This window comes from Schistocerca gregaria, chromosome 5 (assembly GCF_023897955.1).
Source record: "Schistocerca gregaria isolate iqSchGreg1 chromosome 5, iqSchGreg1.2, whole genome shotgun sequence".
Lineage (NCBI taxonomy): Eukaryota > Metazoa > Arthropoda > Insecta > Orthoptera > Acrididae > Schistocerca > Schistocerca gregaria.
In genome coordinates this window covers 500,952,501-500,976,339 of record NC_064924.1, presented here as the reverse complement: position 1 = coordinate 500,976,339, position 23,839 = coordinate 500,952,501, and the positions used below count along the sequence as shown (strand labels likewise).

Sequence of the window (23,839 nt, the reverse complement as noted above, 5' to 3'; positions counted from 1 at the left end):
GTAGTAAAGAATGTAATTTTTCCTTCGTATTCTATTAATGTCCCAAAGGCCTTGCTGCAGTGGTAACACCGGTTCCCCTGAGATCACCCAAGTTAAGTGCTGTTGTGCTTAGCTAGCACTTGGATGGGTGACCATCTGGTCTGCCAAGCGCTGTTATGAAGTGAGGTTCACTCAGCCCTTATGGGGCAAACTGATGAGCCAATTGATCGAGAAGTAGCAATTCAGGTCTTGTAAACTGTCATACTGCTGGGAGAGTGATGTGCTGATCCCACTCTCCTTCATATCCGCATCCAGTCACGCCTATAGGCTGAGGATTACACGGAGATCGATCAGTACAATTAGCATCTTCCAAGACCTGTTCAGACAGAGTTTAGTTTAGTAATTATAATTACATACCTGATTGTTCCCCCTGAAATGTAGAGGAGTTTTTACAACAAACTTCATGAGGAAATAAATATACTGTGGAGCAATAGTCAGAATGCCCAACTCCTTAAACAGATGCCTAAAAGATGATTGAGGGTCAGAACCACATACTATTCTCACAGCAAATTCTTGTGCAATGATGGCTTTCTTTCTTAAAGATGAGAACATTATTCCTTATGACATTAAAGAATGGAAATACACAAAATATGCCAGCTTAGCAATTTCTCTCTCCCCAAGATCTTCAATGATCCTAAGCACAAATGTGGCTGACCTATGTTTTACTATCCCCCCCCCCAATTTACATTCTCCGCTAACACGGAACCCTGAGAATTCTGAAGTTTCCACCCTTTTTATTGTTTCCTCATCATGTGTTACACTTCATTGGTGTAGTTGTGATATGCCCCATCTCCTTTAGAAGTTTGTTGCAACATTTCTGGGACACCCTATATATTCATACTACTATGTTTGGAACAAAGCCATTCTCATCTATTAATAGCTTAAAAATTTGAAACTCTTCTTGTGTTTAAAATTATTCAGCAGCAAAGACAGTACCTCTGTGTAACATACCCTATAAGTATGCATATTTCTAGTGCTCAGGATTATTTAGTTTGGCATAAATGGTCAACATCCATGTAAGTTGACTGCCTCTATATAGTGAAAACATGTCTTCATACATTTCTCAAGAACTGGGTTTGCAAGTACAAATAGAAAAAGATAATATTATCACTGAAGAAAATATAAAAATATTGCACAAACAGAAAATAAAGGCAGGTTGATCACAATGAAGGATTTGGAAATCTATACAGCAATCAAGAAGCCACATAGGTTGTAAGAGGTAAAGTTATTTCATTGTGCATGGATATTTCTATATACTGTGTATTACAAAATGATACACACAAACTTCGGGGGATTGTAGAGGATGTCACGAGGAACAAATTGAGAACAGGAACCTGTGTCCAGAAACATCATCCAATGATGCTACAGAGCATTAAAATAATAGACACCGGCACCTGCTGATAGCCGGCCCCTTTGACAGCGAACTTGACTTTGTGCACAGCCAGACCATAGACAGAATATTTCACAATGGTGTTTATTATTCAGTGATCACAACCAATTGCCACAATAACCACTGGAGAAGATGAAGCTAGCTGCTGCATACATGGGCTTTGTCTCCTATGAATGTGATGCTCTACTGTGTTGGTGGGTGACTGTTTTGGATTTCAGACACAGGTTTATTTTCCTCCTGGAACCCTCTAAAATCTCCACTGATTTTCAGAATACAAGAGAAGAGTAAACAGCAGGTAGAGACCCGTGTGCAAAACTGACATCTTCCACTGGCAATCGTGACAATCAGTCATGATCACTGAACATCAAACAACATTACGAGGTGTTCCGCCTCCTGACCATCGGCATAAAAAGTAACATTTTCTGCCGAAGGGGTGGCCTTTTGGCAGATGCAGTACCCATAACTTAGACACTTACAGTGTTGTTGGACGACATTTCCTTCCAGCCACAGGTTCCCATCCTCAATTTGTTCCTCATGAAACCCTCTACACCCCCTCAATATTTGTCAGTATCAATTTGTAACCCCCTGTATATGATGACAAGCTCCAGGAAGCTGCTTAAAGCAGGTATTACACGACGATCCATCGCAAACGGTACTAGTCTAACGTGGCAGCCACCTGGCAATAGAATGGATGAAACAATGAAAATTAGCAGACACATTACTCGTGCAGCAGAATAGAGAGCAGTTCCAAACTGCCGTCAATCCGCACACGCGCTGTAGGCAGAGATAACTCCTGCAAGCGCAGAAGGGTGTACCACAGTCCTTTCTGCTTGTTGTTTGGTTATTGCTAGGTGGCTAGTGGCTAATTTCAGACTTTCGGGTTGCGGATCTTCCGCATTTTTATTTATTTATTTACTTATTTAATTTTTTCCCCCTCCAGTAAGCAGTTTTCATAAATGCAGAAAAGAAACTTTTTTCCCGGAAGACTTTTTTATACCAGCTGTTTGTGAAAGGAATTTTTCTATTGATAGCTTCATATTCTGGAAATGAAGTGGAGCAAAGAGGCGTTAAACACCTTAAATCAGGCATACAGCGAGGAAAGGTATGTATGACCCACGGTAACATGATAAAGAACATGAGAAATCATTTTTTTCTGAGTAATATGCATATAACGTTATACGGTGATTTTCGATTAGCATCGTAATGCCTAAGTTTACAAAAGTTTATGTTGATTTGACTGCATCTCTTGCTTGATTTCAGCATGCCAGAAAAAGAGAAACTGGCAGTGAAAGAGAGAAAGTCCTTGCAGTTCAGCCCATTGTGAGAGATGAGGACTGCAAAACTCTGAGTAGTACATACGAGCGGGAGGGGGGGGGGGGGGGGGGGACCCAAAAATTACCGGAATTTCTTTCTAGAAAGCATATACTTTATTGTTTTCAAATACAACCTTAATCTCCTTCGAAGTACTCTCCATTAGAATTAATACACTTGTCCAAACGTTCATTCCAGTATTCGAAGCACCATTTAAATTCATCCTCTTTGATACCTGCTAGCACTTTTATAACATTGCGTTTTACGTCTTCCATATCCACAAAATGCTTCCCTCTACAGTCTCTTTTCATCCTCGGGAATAGGAAGAAGTCCGAGGGTGCTAAATCCAGCGAATAGAGAGCATGGGTCAAAGTAGTCGTCTTCGTTGAGGCCAAAAACTGGCGAACGCTGAGAGCTGTGTGGGCAGGAGCGTTGTCATGATGCAGGAACCACATGCCAGAATCCCACAAAGACGGACTTTTTGCGACAAACTTCTGAGAAGCCGTTTCATAACCTCCAAATAGAATTGTTGGTTTACTGTCCGGTTTCCAGGGACAAATTCAGAGTGTACGATCCCTTTGATGTCAATAAACAGATCAACATCATTTTCACATTCGATTTCACTAGTCAAGTTTCTTTTGGTCGAGGTGACCCAGATGACTTCCATTGTGATGACTGCTGTTTACTTTCTGGATCATACGCATAGCACCATGACTCATCACCTGTAATGATTTTGTTGAACCCGTCCTTCACTTCGAGACGCAATGATCCCTTTGATCTCCAGTAAGAAGCTTCGGCACGAATTTTGCTGCCACTCTTTGCATCCCCAAATCGATGGTCAAGATGCACTGAATTGAGCTCCAGGACAACTCAGACAAGTTCTCAAGTTGGTCGATTGTCCTGCGTCGATCTTCACTGATGAGATCACGGATTTTGTCCATGTTCTCTTCGCTTTGAGTAGTTGAAGGTCCACCAGAACGGGGCTGATCTTCAACCACCATTTCTCCCTTTTTAAAATGAGAAAACCATTTGTACACCTGCATTTTACTAAGAGCATGGTCTTTGTAGGCAGTCTGAATCATCGCAACAGTTTCTGCTGCATTCTTGCCGAGCAAGAAACAAAACTTCACTGCCGCACATAGTTCGTAAGAACTAGCCATTTCTTCATGTCACATCTGCACTGTACGCACACTCACAGAACTGCCAACGAAACCATACTTCTCGCTGTTGGGTGACGCCGTGTGGCAGAATGACTCAGCAGAGCTCCTACTACAACCCTCTGGCAGCGCAACCTGCTACTACAAGTACACGATGTGCAACATTACGCTTCCGGTTACTTTTGGGTCCCCCCTCGTACATAAAGTCCAGACTTGGAAAAATAACACAAGTACACCATTAAGTATTAGTCCTTTAAAGTGTTGCAAATTGCAGTGCATATATCCACAACAACTTTTGAAATGGTGGTCTGTGTTATTCTGTCACTAAAACCCAAACTCTCAAAAGATTCCTCAGTTTCCAGGAAACATAACGTTATATCCACACAGCATTTATCAGTATTTTATTCGTGATCTAGGCAGGTACAATCACAAAACGTATAAACATATTATTTAATTCTTACTTTAGAGAATGTGAGACAGGCTTCCTCATGCCTGTGTCACACTTGCTAATTCCATCTTCTATCACAGACAGCAGCTTCTTGAAACAGGCCATGTCCACCCTCATGAAATTCCAAAATTCATGTGGATCTTCAAGCCTCAGTTCTTTCATAAGCAGCGAATATAATCCCCTGTCTTTGTCCCTTCTTTTCAGCCAGGATCAAACTCAACAACGTCTGGCTTTTTGTTTTCGTCATCATTCTGCCTTAATCCGAAGATTTAGTGTCACTACCAGGGCAATATTCCAAAACCATGTGGGTCCTTTATGTGCAAAATGCTGTATAAATATAACTGGTACATTGGAATGTACCCTCTGCCAAGTACTTTGTAGCAGTTTGCAGAAGAGTGGATGTAGATGCAGATGTAGGCGTATCAAGATATGTCACATAAATGGCTGTTTCTTTTGACTGTATTGACTCAGAAGCTTAAATTTTTCACATTGCCACGGGACTGTAGTGCTTTGTAAGTGATACGCATTTCAACCTGATACATCTACTTATTTATGAAAAAACTGAGTCTTAACAATTGGTCAGTCAGACAGTCTGAAACTAGACTGACAGATGAACAAAAAAGTTACCCTATAGGGATTCTGTTTGTATTGATTGAAGTACACAATCCTAAAAAAAAGTCTGGTGTCCAGTAATTGAGTAAAGAATTTTTAGATCTAATGACTTCTATTCCTCATTTTTATGAAACTGTTTGGCATATTACTTTTACTTTCTATATTTGGTTCTGATTCATAAGTTCTAGCTGAATGGTGTTTAGGTTAGTGACAATGTATAGACTAGTACTCCTGTGCAATATGTGGATATTATATCTCATTATCTTATAATACTAGGTGTATTTTGATATGTGATATGTCAGATCGTACAAGAGTTTTAATTTTTCTTATCTAAGGATATGCATTTGAGATGGTCAAAAACAGTAATCTAAATCCATAATTTTGACTACTCCAGAAAATAATCATTTTAACCATTACAGCAATCATTGTTACCTCCAGATGATAAAAAAAGGCTTACTCTCTAAAATGATAAAAAAGTTCATGAATAAGCGTTATTGCAGAACATTATTGAAAATTTATTTACTTTTATGTCAGTAATTAATATTAAAATGGGAAAATTCTTATTTGATTTATAAAAATAACTTATTTGATATTTAGAAACTGAAGAAAATAGTTGTTTTTTTTTCTAGAAGTGTATCTAAACAGAACATTTTCAAAAAGTAAATCACAACAGTAAAACCAGTTATAACTGCTGAATCAACCACTGAAAACAATATGTTGTCAGATGTTAGAAATCATTTCCGCCACTTACTTTACTAACTACACAAATATGAAAGTCAATGACACAACTATTTTATGGTCGCACAGGTGTGAAAAGCGGGAAAAGTTCCTGAAACATCTCGGTACACGCCATGCCCACATCTAGTCCAAGAGTACATCATCAAACAAGTACCACAACCAATTTCAGAAGGTATTCACAAGCAGAACTCAACAGAGGTAGAGAGTAAAAAGCTTGAATTTTTGCCATCTTGTCATTTATTAGAGGGAAAGATTAGCGGGCTACTGAAGAGACACAACATCGAATCAATCTCCAGTCCTCCAGATAATACACAGCCAACTCACAATGCCTGTGAAAAATAATATACACCACAGAACTCCTGGTGTTTAAAAAATACTGTGTAGTTGGAGACAGTATGAGATCAAGCGAACTGTGTGCAAGATAGAACAATCCTGCATACCTAGCCAGTCTCCAGATCAACAGCTAATACTGCCATCTCATGAGGCCTGTGAAAGACAACATACGCCAAAGAATTTCCAGCATTTAAAAAAATGCCATGCGGACAGAGACAGTATTGGAATGGGCAGACTATGTGCATGACAGACCATTGTCGGCTTTCATATAAGAGGTGTCTGTGACTAAACTATCTACAGAAATTGGTACTAGGTGAACACAGATTGGAAAACAGGCGTAAAATTGCATTCAATGATACCTCTATCATTATAAAAGCTATCAGTTCCTGGAAGAGCAGAATGAAAGAAGCCATAGAGATAAAATTATCCACTAACACCATTAGTAAAGACAGGGATTTGCAGATGAGCACAGTTTGACGTCCGGCCTTTGTGAAGACACTTTTTTTTGTAGTGCGTCCAAAAATTTAATTTTTATATTGTATTAGAACCATGATCAATTGCTCATATTTATCTTTTGATAATTTATTTCTGTGATTTAGGACCAAAAGCTATGGTGGTATATGTATCTCCCACTACCTTTTTGTGAGCTGCTAAACTACAGTGATAAGTGTATATCTCACTTCCCATTTGTAGATGCAAATTAATGTGTCTCAGCAAGTGACAGCAGTAGTGATCTCATGAAGAACAGAAAGTGATTGTTATAGCAGTTTTCATACACCTGGTAGAGCATATTACCACAGGATGTGAGGCACATCCATTGGTGGTAGACATATTCTCAAGAACGATGTATAACTTAAGTATAACTGGTGGTAAGCATGTTTCCCACAGTCCACAAAAGAAATATTAATTTTGTGGTAAGTATATTTCCCATGTCTTGTGCCGAAACTGCTTTGGTAGTAAGCATGCTTCCCAAAGGTCATCAGTCATTTTGTGGTATGTGTACTTCCCACAGCCCTAAAGGCTAAATTTCACAATGGACTCAAACTATAACTGCCACAGTGGACAATCATTATATGCCAGAAATGTACAGAAGTAGTATGACATACGCCAAAAAACACAATAAAAACATACAGTTACTGGTAAATATACTTCCTACGGCCTGCAATAGGGTTAAAGTGTATGGGCCAGAAGAGGGACAGAAACATCTTCTTAAATGGCAGTGGACTGGGCACTAGGACAAGGGCAGTTACACACGAGGTAGTCAGTCACCACTTGATAAAGGCCAAGAAGAACTCTGATGAAGGTTTGTCACATGTGTAACCACTGAACATAGCAGGAAGTCCAAGAAGATGTTATCCAACATAGTTGTTTGTTATCGATTTAAATTAGCTTCAAAAAGCCTGAAAAATGATAACAAACCACATCAGTGCAGGAATTATGGAGGTTAATCAGTAAATAATGCCAGAAAATGCAGTTTCTACACTCCTGGAAATTGAAATAAGAACACCGTGAATTCATTGTCCCAGGAAGGGGAAACTTTATTGACACATTCCTGGGGTCAGATACATCACATGATCACACTGACAGAACCACAGGCACATAGCCACAGGCAACAGAGCATGCACAATGTCGGCACTAGTACAGTGTATATCCACCTTTCGCAGCAATGCAGGCTGCTATTCTCCCATGGAGACGATCGTAGAGATGCTGGATGTAGTCCTGTGGAACGGCTTGCCATGCCATTTCCACCTGGCGCCTCAGTTGGACCAGCATTCGTGCTGGACGTGCAGACCGCGTGAGACAACGCTTCATCCAGTCCCAAACATGCTCAATGGGGGACAGATCCGGAGATCTTGCTGGCCAGGGTAGTTGACTTACACCTTCTAGAGCACGTTGGGTGGCACGGGATACATGCAGACGTCCATTGTCCTGTTGGAACAGCAAGTTCCCTTGCCGGTCTAGGAATGGTAGAACGATGGGTTCGATACGGTTTGGATGTACCGTGCACTATTCAGTGTCCCCTCGACGATCACCAGAGGTGTACGGCCAGTGTAGGAGATCGCTCCCCACACCATGATGCCGGGTGTTGGCCCTGTGTGCCTCGGTCGTATGCAGTCCTGATTGTGGCGCTCACCTGCACGGCGCCAAACACGCATACGACCATCATTGGCACCAAGGCAGAAGCGACTCTCATCGCTGAAGATGACACGTCTCCATTCGTCCCTCCATTCACGCCTGTCGCGACACCACTGGAGGCGGGCTGCACGATGTTGGGGCGTGAGCGGAAGACGGTCTAACGGTGTGCGGGACCGTAGCCCAGCTTAATGGAGACGGTTGCGAATGGTCCTCACCGATACCCCAGGAGCAACAGTGTCCCTAATTTGCTGGGAAGTGGCGGTGCGGTCCCCTACGGCACTGCATAGGATCCTACGGTCTTGGCGTTCATCCGTGCGTCGCTGCGGTCCGGTCCCAGGTCGACGGGCACGTGCACCTTCCGCCGACCACTGGCAACAACATCGATGTACTGTGGAGACCTCACGCCCCACGTGTTGAGCAATTCAGCGGTACGTCCACCCGGCCTCCCGCATGCCCACTATATGCCCTCGCTCAAAGTCCGTCAACTGCACATACGGTTCACGTCCACGCTGTCGCGGCATGCTACCAGTGTTAAAAGACTGCAATGGAGCTCCGTATGCCACGGCAAACTGGCTGACACTGACGGCGGCGGTGCACAAATGCTGCGCAGCTACCGCCATTCAACGGCCAACACCGTGGTTCCTGGTGTGTCCGCTGTGCCGTGCGTGTGATCATTGCTTGTACAGCCCTCTCGCAGTGTCCGGAGCAAGTATGGTGGGTCTGACACACCGGTGTCAATGTGTTCTTTTTTCCATTTCCAGGAGTGTATAATGGTTTTGAGTATTTCAAACATAAAACTGTTTTGTGTCAAGATAAAGAAACAGGCTGACGAAAGAATTGGAATGGAATACAAGAATTTCACACTTTAATGTACCAGTCACAAAAAACACTGCAAAATGAAGAAAAAAAAACAAGAAAATATGTCATCAGTGAAACACTGTCTAGATGACTGCCAGAAATTCTTAGGGAAGGAGAACATTGCACTATAAGATGTAGATGTGCTGTTGAAGAACAATGAGAACAGAAAATGAATGAAATACTTCCAAATAAAAATGGAGAACAAGGTAGGAGAAAACAATATGGAAAGGAGACTTAAATGTGGTTGAGAGGACGGTTGGCAGCAACAGAAAACAGCATATTCCAATACAGATTGAAACACACACCGTGGTTGAAGCAGCTCTGTTATATGGCATGATTACATTTAATTTACAATAAACACTTACAACAGAATGTTAACCTGTTTATCTGAAGCAATGAAGAAAGTTTTTAATAAAACGCAACTGCACATGCATGTACAGATATTGAATAAATGTGGTTTCATACCGAGTCAGGCTGTGACCAGTTGGCGGGGTGCTTATATTTAAGGAAAGTTAGTCCAGGTCTTCTGTCCAGTTCTCGACATTCTTCAACTCTTTTTATCTCCGTACCCTTCGGTCCCCACCAGCCAGGAACTTGGGATGGTGTGTCCTCTCTCAGCCCGCAAACACCAAAATTATCTGAGGACACAATGACAGAGATCAAATGTACTCAAAGGATAATACAAAAAATGGACACTAATAATATCTTCATGATCTGGACTCAGTGCCAAGATTCCTCCCCAACCATAACACATTCTCTACATTCCCCTCATCTGGTCCTCATCAACCCAACTTGCCATCCTCCTCCATGTTGAGAATTCTCTTTCCCTTTACACTGTAATTCTCACTAAGGCCTTCAGAGACAGATACTACCCTGAAATCCCAGTCCATAAACAGATTTCCTGTACCATATCCTCCCACAACCCTAATCTGCCCACCACCCCCAATAATTAGATACAAAGCAATGCTCCCCCTGTCATCCAATATCACCTCACATCAGGGCAACTGATTCATATCCCTTGTCAGGGATTTGATTATCTATCATCATGCCTGGAAATTTGGGACATCCTACTGAAGATGCTTCCAAGCCCAATTAAAGCAGTATCTGTCACCCACCAAACCTGCACATAATCTTGGTCCATCTCTGTGCCACACTCTCTCTTCCAGCCCCTTGGCACAGGTGTCCTAGCCCTGTGGAAGAGCCAGGTGCAAGGCCAGTTCAATCCACCCAACCAGAACATCCTACTCCAGACCTGCCACAGGCTTATCCTATCAAATCACAGGCAGGTCCACATGTGAAAGCAGCCACATCATACACCAGCTGTGCTCCAATCACTGCACAGTTTTATGTGGGCGTGGTCACCAGCCAGCTTTCCACCAAACTGTGGCCACAAATAAAAGTTGACCCACCAGTGGTACAACAAGTCACTGAGCATAACATGCTTGAGTTCAACGGCTGCTTCACAATCAGTGCCATCTGTATCCTTCCCTCCATAATCAGCTTTTCTTAACTATGTACATGAGAGTTATCCTTACAACACATCCTTAACTATCCGTCACTCCTGTAATCCTCCTGGCCTTAATGTCTTTAATGTTTTAAAGAATACCAGGAAACTAAAATAGTACACAAGAAAATAAATTCTAGATTCAAATCATTATTAAACTTAATAATTACTAAATTTAATTGTTCTTTCTTTCTTTACCTATGACACGAAGATAACTTTTTGTTATTTGTGGCCAGATTCCGTATGAGGACACATCACCATTTCACGAAAATGTAGTGTACACTGTTGCTGTTGGATGTAGCATGGCAAACACAATGTGAAAAATGTATATAATTGAAGGTGTTTATTCCATATTGCATTTAAGATAATTGGAAGGTGTTCATATGCTATACAGCGTGTCTCAGGGGGAATGGTCCATATTCAGGGACATGAAAGGAACAATCATATGGATATACACCCTATTCTGAATGGTTTCTGAATTAGAAGACATTCAATGTACATTGTTATTTATGGTATTATTCAATACATCATCAGGTCTATACACACACATATGCGCAACAGTTAGTAAGCATTAAGACAACAATTCACAAAGTATAAACTGAAAAATAAGTATTTTTAACACTTCACCTCTCACAAGGGAAACTACCCATCGCACCCCCTTAGATTCAGTGGTAAAATGACTTAGTGGATAGCCCATCAAAAACTGAACACAGATCGAGCATGAAAATAGGAAGAAGTAGCGCTGAATTGTGTGAAAAGAAGCAAAATAGAAACAGTGAATGATCCAAGCTCAAATTGTTCAACATCGAGAGAATAGCACATATCATGGCATCGTGGTTTGTGGTCACATGGTCACAGCGTTGGACTGCAAAGCGGAAGATCCTTTTTCAAATCTTGCTCGAGCCCCCCTCCCCCCCCCCCCCTCCCTTCATCACACTCACACACACACACACACACACACACACACACACACACACACACACACACACACACACACACAAAATTATGAACTTCCTATCTGGTCACTGACATATCTGGTCTGCTATTGTAGTTAAGGCAACTGTCATACTATACATTGATTATAGAATATGAGTCATGTGGTACAAATATATTACCACTGCAAGTGAGTGTGATGAATAGTGAGAGCAAGCTAGATGCCGCACAGACCTCCCACAGAAATGAAAACAACAAATAAATGGGTGTGAACTATAATACAATAAAGGAATCCGAGAGCCACACCTTCTAAATGGAACAAAAGTCATAACATGTGATACTTGTGCAGAACAAATGAGATTTATATACGTAAGGGGGCCCTTCCCTCCAACTCACTGTCGCGAACAGACTTTACACAATGACATAGACACAAATCTGAATACGGCGAACAGACACATCAGAGACCAGATGGACAGCTCAAAAAAAAGTGTGGATCGAGGGGGGGGGGGGGGGGGGGGGGCAGCATGAGATTTGAACACAAATCTTCCTCTTCGCAGTCCCAACATTGTGATCACATAACCACAACACCGTGGCTATTTATATTCCCTTGATGTTTGCACATCTTGATCTTGGACCATTCACTGTTTCTATTTTGCTTCTTTTTTCACAGTTCAGTATGCCTTCACTTTGTTTTCATGCTTGATCTGTTCTCAGTTTTTGTTGATGATGATGATGGTGACGATCTTTGTTTTGTGGGGCACTCAATTGAGGGGTCATCAGTGCCTTTCTCAGTTTTTGAAGGATTATCCACTGGCTCATCTCCACACTAAATCTGAGGGGGGTGCAATGAGGAGTTTCCTTTGCAAGCATTATCTTAAACATCACATTACAGCTGTTGTACAGTCCACAATGAATGTTCAAATATCCTACAATTACCTTAAGAAATATAACGTAATTGGATAAACAAACAATTACTCACCAAGCGACAGCAGGAGAACACACATATAAAGGCAATTAAATTTGCAAGCTCTCAGAGCAAGTTGTTCCTTCTTCTGGCAGAAGGGTTGAAGGCGGAGGAAAAGTAATGAAGGAAAAGGACTAATGAGGTTCAGGAACCGCACAGAGTTCGGAAAAGTCACCCAGAACCCCAAGTCAGGGGAGACTTACCGGACGGGATGGGGGAAAAAAAAAAAAAAAAAAAAAAAAAACTGATTGTTGGGGACTGCACTGGAGAAAGTCTGTAAAGCAGAGTGCTTAAGGGTGGGATGATACATTAGCCACTTTTACCTTCAGTGCATTTCTGATCATCTGGGAGAATATCTTGTTTTACTAGTACATGTGCATTTGCACAGTACCTAATGAGGGCAGCTGCATCCATGATGCAACCAAACAGTTCATCTTGTTTATTCACTTTTCATTCGTACACCACAGACTTCACCCAAAACATAAACAAAAATGTTTTTGTTTACGTGTTGGGTGAAAATCTAGCTCTAGCAGTTTTTGGTGGTCACGTAACTGCACTGCCACAACCAATCCAGCGATTACGGTAAGTGCAGCTGAGATGTTCCCTCACACATCTGTTAAAAAGTAGAGGGGTTCTGTCATGCCAAAGGAACATCCTCAAGGTGCTCAACAAACAAGTTTTCCACATAAAGCAAGTTATTTTGTCCCACCATTCAACCTTCTAAAATGATTGTACTTATCAACATGTTACTGATCGTGTCACACCAAAGTGATTGGAGCACTGATCAAAAAACCTAATTGGAAATTGGTTTATCATATGGCACGTGTATATTCAAGCGATAATCAATTATTATTACGTGTGTTATTGATTCCATTCTGTGTAAATGTGGCTTCATTAGCGAATAATATTAATGTCATTTAACTACTGACAAAATTCAAGTCGTGTGACGGGGTGTGAAGACTTAAGCCACTATTTGTGTGAAATGGGTCCACGTTTTCCACATAAAATGTGTTCACCATACTCATGTTCCTGTGACATTGATACATTCAGAAAGCTGTCATATGCTGATAGTAGGACTATGCTGCACCGTTTCACCAATGTGTTGCTGTTGTCATAAAGGTTGTTGGCTTACAGTTTTAAAAGAAAAATTGGAACGTGGAAGAAAACCTTTTTTACACAATGTGCTTAAAACTCCAGTAAACTCTATGATGAGGAATTCAGTGGGTTGGGAAGTGCCAACAGTATTATTCGACAGCAGCAGGAGCACGGCCATTGCAGAAGTAGTAAATGTGCACTATATCTGCAAATACCTCTTTAATCTACATGTGTGGTGTTTTAATCAGTATGTGTACCAACACAGTTAACTGGTGTTTCTCTTTGATACACTCCAAATCCCTCACTCTACTTCATTCACAAGACACCTTGGACAACTGAGCATTCAAAAGGCTAGTTCAATGGTAGAAAGACATCCCAAGCAAACAGGTTGAAAGCAACTAGGGAGGTTGGGTTAGAATATAATGTCAAAGAGGGTGAGCGGGTAAGAGACAAACCTTAGTGCTACTAGCCCAAAAACAAATGTACATTAAATATGTTCTATAGCAAAAAGCAGTCAGAATAAGTCACATGACCATCTAAAGTTTTCTCTTAAAATAAGTGTTCCTATCATATCTCGAATATTGACCACTCTTCCTGAGAGAGTCTGTATGTATTAAAACCACATTAAAGCACAAATGGCCATAGATGCCATGTCAGCAACTAGCTAGTAATGCCTACAGAAATAATATCTATAAATTCATGCAGAAATACTCTAGAACTTTTAACACTTTATGAAAATGATCTATTGCTACTCATCATTGAGATGACACATTGAGCTATATTTCATTTTGATTTTCTTGTACACCTTAAAGATATTTGTACACGTAAAGAATGTTTACTGATCTGTGTAGGTAATAATACAAATAACAGTAATTAATTCTGCATCAATGCTGGTTACGGAAATGTTATGGACACATATCAAAGAGTAAAAACACACTGTGTAGTAGGGCCTTGGAATGCGAGTGGAGTGACGTCAGAATTCTCATGCTGCACGAGCACTTGGCTGCAGACTCTGATGTGATCGGATATGTGAGGTGTGTGCTAAGTCTAAATGAAGAGACATTTTAATTAGTGACACAATAGCAATTGACGAGTGTGGGCAAATGAAAAGGCAGCTCCATTCATGTCAAGAGCCTGCTCTGCCAATGGACATTGCTAAGTAAATCTGTGCTCACAAATTTTGTCTGGAGCTACTGCAGCATTTTCAACAACGAATGACCGACCGTAAGACTGTTCCACTTAGTTATTGTTTGTTATAACTGTAACGGCATTATCCAGTGATGTTGGTGAACTTTTAGTTTTAATAATAATTATAGCACAACTTATAAACTGTAACATAATAATTATGTCAAGTCATTATTTTAATGAAATAGTAAGCAACATGATGCATAAAAGAAATTTGATTTCTTTACCAGTTTCGAGTACTAAGTGCCCTTCTTCGGAAGGCTATTGCATTATTTGTGTCAACAATAAGATGCATGCAGCAAAATGTCGTGGTCATGTGGTTCATAGAGTCTATGCAACAACTATGAAAAAGGGCACTAAGTGTGCTAAACTGGTAAAGAAATTAAATTTCTTTTAAGTAATGGGTTGCTTATTATTTTGATATATACAACAACAGTTGCTGATGATGGATACAGTCATTATTATCAAGTAGGTCTGATGTCCATTCCTGTTATTGAAACTATCTGGGTGTCATTTATTTGAAAAGAAAGAAATACCGAGTGATCAAAAAGACAGTATAAATTTGAAAACTGAATAAATCACGGAATAATGTAGATAGAGAGGTACAAATTGACACACATGCTTGGAATGACTTGGGGTGTTATTAGAACCAAAAACATACAAAAGCTCACAAAATGTCCGACAGATGGCGGTTCATCTGATCAGAATAGCAATAATTATCACAACAAAGTGAGACAAAGCAAAGATGATGTTCTTTACAGGAAATGCTCATATGTCCACCATCATTCCTCAACAATAGCTGTAGTCGAGGAATAATGTTTTGAACACCACTGTAAAGCATGTCCGAATTTATGGTGAGGCATTGGGGTCGGATGTTGTCTTTCAGCATCCCTAGAGATGTCGGTCAGTCACAATACACTTGCAACTCCAGGTAACCCCAAAGCCAATAATCGTACAGACTGAGGTCTGAGGACCTGGGAGGCCAAGCATGACGAAAGTGGCGGCTAAGCACACGATTATCACCAAACGACGCGCGCAAGAGATCTTTCATGCGTCTAGCAATTCATTTTGGTTGTAATAAAACACCATGTCATTCCAAGCATGTGTGTCAATTTTTACCTCTCTATTTACATTATTCCGTGGTTAATTAAGTTTTCAAATTTATACTGACTTTTTGATCACCTGGTATACAAAAAATAATTTCAAAGCCTTTTCATTTCTCTATTTTAAATAATTTTGAAAAAAGAAGTAAAACTATTTTTAAGATGCCTCAGTAACTTCACTGTTGAGATAAATATTGTTTAGAGCCAAAGTTATTCTGGCATATCGAAAGTAAATTCAATTACCTGAAAGTAAATTAATTCCTATCACTTCAAACTAAATATTTTATTTAAAAGAAAACAATTATTCACGCTTGCTAATTTTGCATAAACTTGTGATGCTGTTGTGTGTGTTGGCCTGGATCATATTTGGGCATTGCAATTGTGCTGATATTCTGTGATAGTTCTTTTATTTAATTAGTTCTAAAGTCAATTGACCAAGTTTCCTTTCATGTTGCATTGCCAATTACCAAGTTAGCAAAGGCAAGTAAAGGCTTATGTGAGGTTACACAACTATTTAGCATAACAGTAGGCAGCCTCCAGTTAGTCAGTGCGAGATTTATTTATTCCAGATTCATTTCACTGTGTTTAATGACAGGAGTATTAATAACTGAAATTCTTTCTCATTATTATTTCATGATGTGTTTTGTTATTGCAGAAGTATGTGTAGTCTTCTGTTGCCTCACATATTCAAATTATTCCTTACTCATTTCCGATGGCAATTTTACTTTATTAGTAAACAGACAGTGTCCAATTGGGCTGGAGACCAATTTTTCATTTATTCCAAAAGTATCTGTAAAGTTTACTGTTTTGTATCCTGAGTTCCATGATACCCCTTTTTGTTGGAACAATATGTAAATGATTGCATTGTTTTGATAACTGAACTAAATATAACTAAAACCAGGGCAGGCAGGAAAGTTTTATGAGTAAGGAAAGTAGGTATAAGGATCGTAATATGGCGCCCATAGATCATATGCATAGCTCTGTTCTCAGTACTATCATATTTACTACTGTACTTTAAATTTATGGTGATGATACACTACTGAGATTTTACTATCCCTTTTTGGAGCAAGAGGAGTGAACACACTATCTTGTCAAGCCAGCAGAGCAGGTCCTTGGGGAACTATTTTATTTATATATCTATTAATTTTTTAGGAATTGGTGTCCCAAATTGGCTTCAATGTTTTTATCGTTAGGGTTAGCTAGTAACTTCACAGTCTTTCATTCTGCACAGTGGCAGCAGTGAGATTTTCGCACAGTCTGGTGGCCAATTACACCAAAAATAACTAACTCCATTTTTTTTTTTTTTTTTTTTTTTTTTTTTTTTTTTTTTTTTTTTTTTTTTTTTTTTTTGCTATCCACAGTATAGTAAAGGATCAACAGCTGGAATAATGTTATTACTAAAGGTACTTTCCATCAATTTAAGATCTCAGTCAAGGCTATCTGATTCCGAAAGCAACACAGCACAACCTGTCTGAATGATTTTTTTATACCTTCTAAATGAGAGCTCCAGAGATAGAATAAGAGCTATGAGGGATAATCAGCCTGATGGAGACAATTTAACTGGACCAATTGCAACACACGTGAGATACCCATTCTAACAGCAGAAGTGGGTTGGGTTGGGTTGGGTTGATTTGGGGGGAAGAGGGGAAATAGCAAGGCCATCGGTCTCATCGGATTAGGGAAGGAAGTCGGCCATGCCCTGTCAAAGGAACCATCCCAGCACTTGCCTAAAGTGATTTAGGGAAATCACAAAAAACCTACATCAGGATGACCAGACACGGGATTGAACCGTCGTCCTCCCGAATGCGAGTCCAGTGTGTTAACCACTGCGCCACCTTGCTCGGTAGCAGAAGTGGTACCAACAGCAAGAATTGAAGAACAGGGCAAGCAAAATCACATCTAATAACATCAGTTGCACCAAGAGCAAGACCAGAGGAATGAGGGAGATGAAACTAAGACATGTTTCTTAAGATTCATTCAAGATTGTTGTAGAATATCTATAACACACAAACCCAAAAACTGAAACTACTATCATACATAGACAGAAACAAATCCTCTAACTTCGCCTCTGCTGCCAGTTAGTAAAGAGAAATTTCTCATAAGTTCAAGCAACCCAGAAGAAAGGCAATATCTAATCGTAAGTCTTTATTTAAAAGGAACATTATTTTAAAATCTAACTGCAAAACAAAGAAACCCATACTCTACTATTTAGCCAAAGCATTTTAACCAAATTGGCATTCAATATGTTTCTTCTTTTCTTTTCTGTTAGGAAAGGACAGTACTTCTTAGTTGCAATGTTTAAGAAGACAACATCCAAATTATTTATTATAAGTGAAATTTAGAAAGGACTGTGGATAATCATGCCATATTTAACCATTTCTAACCCAAAAGATTTAAGCAAATTGTGAAAGCATCTTATAGCCATTGTCCCCATATTAGTTGTAATGATCAAATTAAACAGATCACGAATAAAAAAAAAAAAAAATTAAAAAAGAACTGCATACAATACAGAACTAACTTAGCATCACACTCATAAAAAAGAATGGTTAGTAGATGCGCGGCATTCAGATTTCCTGATGTCCTTACCATCTTTGTGGTGACAGCGAGCATTCTGGACACACCAAGTACACTGACCAAGATTTAACTTAGAGGCAACAGACGATACTGGTGCAGCAGATGAATACTGATTATTTGGTATCTGATCACTTGGATTTGTCATTGTTCCATGTATCAAGCAGGAATGACAGTCTCCCAAAGCTGGACATATCCCAGGACAACGAGTTGTTTGTAGATTTGTTGTGCAGTTTATTCCAATTGTTCGACCATAGCACACTTCATCTGCTGAACACCAACCACATTCTGGATTTGCTGTGCATTCCATGAAACTTCGATGTCTGCAACACAATGAAATTTATATTACGAGTAATTATCATCAATTTGAAAAAACTGCAAACACTAGATCGCGTGTTAAAAAAATGAGGCAATAAGCAATGTCAACACTGCTCAACACAGTGTCTAAGCATTATAGAAAAAAAATAATAAATATATAAAACAAAGATGCTATGACTTACTAAACAAGAAAGTGCTGGTAGAAAGACACAATAAAAAACACACAAACACACACACTGCCTGTGTCTGTATATGTGCGGATGGATATGTGTGTGTGTGAGAGTGTATACCTCTCCTTTTTTTCCCCTAAGGTAGGTGTTTCCGCTCCCAGGACTGGAATGACTCCTTACCATCTCCCTTAAAACCCACATCCTTTCGCCTTTCCCTCTCCTTCCCTCTTTCTTGATGAAGAGCGTTGGGTTGTGGAAGCCTGAAATTTGTGTGTGTGTGTTTTTATTGTGTCTATCTAGCAGCGCTTTCTCGTTTGGTAAGTCACAGCATCTTTGTTTTTTTATACATATTTTTGTCCCACTCGGAATGTTACCCTGTGTGTGTGTGTGTGTGTGTTTGTGTGTGTGTGTGTGTGTGTGTGAAGTAGGGAGGGAGGGAGAGGGAATCAGTCTTCAGAATTCAATACAATTATAGAAGTCTTATAATAAAATACTGGTTTGTATATGAAGTTTAACCAGTTAGAAAATATTAAAACTTGTATGTAGACATCCAATCACTAATATAAAAACTAGGAAGAACCCAGTTGCTCAAATTTTAAAACCGGGTCACTAACAACTTAGGGACGAGATCTGACTCCTAACAAAAATTGAAAAAACATATACTACACTCATCCAAACATCAATTAAAATTGAAGGCATGTCTCCAGTCCAACAATAAAAAACAAGTTCAATTAAGAGATGGTATTGTTATGATGGCAACACATACAATGCTTTCTGGAGGCTCATCATAGCAAAGAAGAAAGTCATGAATTGAAGGGCATTGCCCTACACAAATGCAAACTAGTTGCTTGTATTCTGCTCAGATTTTCCTGTGCCCAAGTTCAACATTCAGACCAATAGGTCAGAACTGGCAGGTATATGACTTGTGTATCACGGTATTTGCTTTTGCGGGGTAACTTCTACTTTCTAATTATGTCTGATACACAATAATAAAATATCGAACTATTTTCTATTCTCACTGAAATACCATCATTGATGTTTCCTTTCTTGGTTAATTTACTTCCTAGATATTTGGAAGCATCTACTTCTTTAATAATTTTTTCCACTGCAATGTTAATGGTTTTTTTTTTTTTTTCATTTTTCCTGCTCATTTTCATTACTACACTTTTTGTGAAGCTTGTTTGCATGACTGCTTCTTCAATTACTGGCTACAAGGTATTTTGTTGTTCTTCCAATTTCTTCAGGTCTGCTAAGTTGTTCTGTACTACAAGCTGTTTTTGCCCAGATCTCAATTTGCTTAGCAGCTTGTGGGCGGTCCAGGAATAGTTGTTCTGCTGGTGTTAGCATTGGCGGACATTGGAGACTCTGACCAATTCAGCTTTAAAAGCAAGTTGTATGGTCAGTAGCTGAAAATCAGAAACTAAATGGTAGCTCTCTAATTTCAGCATAGAGACTGGGGATGGGGTTTGTGTAAATCCCTATTGCCAGCATGCAGATCACATGGTGTACTGCAACCAGCACAGTCTGGAAATGAAGTTTGTGCTGAACAATAAATGGAGCATTGATAGTCTAGATAGAAGTGAATAAATATTGTATGAAATTGTTGTAAATGGCATCTGTCTGCATCCGAGACATTAAAAATGTCTAAAGCATTAAATGTTGATAGTTTATACTTCTGACGGCCTGGAATCTTCTGTCTGAACCTTCGATTAAATATGAGGCCCAAGATCTTAACTTGCTAATTTAAATGGAGCATGATGCCATTAAAAATCAGTTCTGTTTCATTGATATTGCAACATATACAATTAAATGAATATACACAGTTTTGTCTGTTGAAAACTTAAAAATCTGACTTTTGTGACCCATTTTCCGTTCTCTAAAGCTTCAACAAAGCTTCAACTGCAGTTGATGACATGTGGCTGAAAGACAAGAGGAGGAGCATAAATCATAAAACAGTCAACAAACAAAGAAGGCTCCAAGGATTCTTCACAGTAGCAAGTTACGCAGTTTATAACAATGGCAATGAGGGTGATAATTAAAATGCCCCTTGAGGAGCAACATTCTCTTGTATATAGTTTCTTGACAGAATCTCTCATTTTTGGTAATTGAACAACTGATCTTCAAGGAATGGCTCTAATAAAACTGGCAACCTTCAGTGGAAGTTCAAATTGTGAAACTGGCTATGCTGTACCCCCATGTAATGTCATATGCCGTTTCATATCAAAGAATGTCCCTATAATGTGCTTTCATTTCATTCAGGTTATCTAGAGCAGATCAGTACTTCTTGAACCCACGTTGGAAGTGGCTAATAAGCTTCCCATTCTTTTATAATCACACTAGATGGCTGAATACCATCTGCTCAAGGGTCTTTCCTATGTAGCTTGTGACTGCAATACTAGGGTAACTGCTCATCCTTCCCTGGTTTTAGGAAGGATATCATAACAGATTCCCAACATGAATAACCCCAGTGACCATAAGCAATTGATAAATATTATGGAATGTTTCTCTTAATCATCTATACAGCTTGCACAACATGCTATACATAATAGTGGCGCATCCCATGACTGAGCTAGAGCCCAGATGTGCCATCTAGGCAGCTCCTTCCTATCTCAGGAATGTGAGTCTTTGTTCTCATTAGACATTATGTTTTCAAAGAAATTAGCCGATGTTGTGCCATGTCATCTGAAGAAGTTCAAATAATCCCAATCATTTATCATGGCAGATACACAGGTTTACCTGCCTTTAGCAGAGTCCTTCCGCATCAACTCCAATATTCTTATGGTTGGCATGGAAAGATGAATGGAACTGCGAAACTCTTGCCATGACCTTTATCTTCATCTGTTCTCTTTAACTGTTTACCAGGTTTTTTTCTTTGCATCCCATATGGCTGCTAAGTTCTCCCTCAGTTGCCTAGCCTAGCCTTCAACCTTCGCTATGCTACTTGCCTGTCCCTAATTGCAATGAGGCATTCATTGCTTTCACCCATGGGCACATTGCCCATTTTGACGCCTTTGGTGTGGATGTCTCAGCTGCATGGTGGGTTATTCACTTGTAATATAAGCCACCCATTCCTGGATGATAAATGGCTACACAGTGTCCAGACAGCTTTGCTGAACATCCATTCTAGCAGCTTTATTTCAGGTTCTCTTCTGTCTGGTAATTATCCAGTTAGGGATGTGGTCATTTGAGTGCATATCAGTACGTACCTTCCTCTCTAGAATACTTGTTTTAGTAGGCCAACAGAAGGAGAGGTTAATGGTTGAGGACAACTCTGTGGCAGAGCTGAAACCCATCATTTAGCTCTGTTCAGAAGAGATTATGGAGAATTTGATTGCTGGGGCAAGTGTTGTTGGAACCCCAAAGCAAATGGTCTGACTTACATCATAACACTTACAAATGACTGGAGGTGTTGCTTACAGAGGTCAACGAAGAGCTTAAATCAAACAATGGAAACTCAAGGTAGGAATATCAACAAAGTAGGAAAAGACAGATTGCTACTTACCATAAAGAAGACACATCAAGTTTCAGGTAGGCATGATTAAAAGACACTCACTCACATGTAACTTTTAGCCAGAACCTTCGTCAGTGAAACAAGACAAATACACAACATTCACACACACACACACACACACACACAAAAGCAAGCACGCCTCACACACACACACACACACACACACACACACACACACACACACACACACACACACGACTGCCAACTACAGCAACTCGGGCCAGAATGCAGCAATCTGGAACGGAAGGGGAAGAGAAAGGGAAATGGGTAAGGGAAAGGGAACGGGAAAGGGGAAGGATAGTAGTGACTGGGTGGAGAGAGAGACAAGCACTGTCTGGTGGAGTGGTGCAGGCACTAGGCTCCAACAGGCACAGTGTCAGGAGGACATGGGGCAGGGAAGTGGGAAAAAAAAGGAACAAAAAATGAGAGGAGTGGGGAAAGATGGGTGGATGCATTGGCAGAGGGCTGAAAACAAACAGGGTGAGAGACAAGAATGGGGAGGAGAAGTTAGGACATATGGGGGGGGGGGGGGGGGGGGCGAAGACACTGTTGGGTGCGAGGGTGTGGCGACAGCGTGTAATTGTAGGTTCAGGCCAGGGATAATTATGGGAGCGAAGAACAAGGATTTATACTAAGATGATGTGGAGGTTTGGTGGGCAATGGAAAAACCACTTAGCAGGGGTTGGGAAGTATCTTGGGTAGATGACCTTCATTTCAGGGAATGATGGTGGGTAATCAAAGCTCTGGAGAAGGATGTGGTTCAGTTGTTCCAGTACAAGGTGGTACTGTGTGATGAAGGGGATAATCCTCTATGGCTGGCTTTTGGGGGGTGGTGGGAGGATTGGGGTATGTGAGGGGGAAATGAAATGGGGAGATCTGTCTGTGGACTAGATCTGACGGATAGTGCCTGTCTGTGAAGGCCTCAGTGAGACCCTCAGCATACTGTGCAAGGCAGGTTTTTTGTCAATGCAGATATGACAACCCAGGCAGTCAGGCTATATGGAGGCAATTTTGGTAGTGTAAAGGGTGACTGCTGTCAAAATGCAGATACTGTTGGTGGTTGGTGATTTTAATGTGGACAGAGGTGGGAATGGAGCCATCATATAGGAGGATGCAATGTTGAGAAGGACCACATGAAGTGGACAAGAGAGAAGGTGTTGAGGTTGTGAAAGAACGAAGATAGGGTTTCTGGACCCTGGGTTCAGATCATGAAGATATTATCAATGAACCTGAACCAGACTAGGGGTTTCATGCTTCAGGAAGTAAGGAAGATATCCTCTAGATGGCCCATAAAAAGTTGGCATAGCAGGGTGAAATACGGGTGTCCATGGCTGTGCCAAGGATTTGTTTATGTACCTTCCTTTCAAATGAGTAGTAGTTGTGCGTTAGGATAAAGTTAATAAGGTGAATGAGGTAGTGGGTTTGGAATCTCAAGGACAATGGGAAATATGGCTTTCAATAGC

General features: G+C 40.3%; 1 protein-coding gene across 2 annotated transcripts in view; it reads right to left on the bottom strand.

Annotated features, from left to right (window-relative positions):
* Positions 1-23,839, bottom strand: part of LOC126272042 (multiple epidermal growth factor-like domains protein 8) — a 371,715-nt gene that overhangs the window by 184,915 nt on the left and 162,961 nt on the right. For both annotated transcript variants that reach the window (XM_049974556.1, XM_049974557.1), the window contains exons 10-11: positions 18,393-18,700; positions 9,488-9,660 (exon numbers count right to left, since the gene is read on the bottom strand). In XM_049974556.1, the coding sequence (XP_049830513.1) occupies positions 9,488-9,660; positions 18,393-18,700 (481 nt within the window). The remainder of the gene's footprint in view (positions 1-9,487; positions 9,661-18,392; positions 18,701-23,839) is intronic.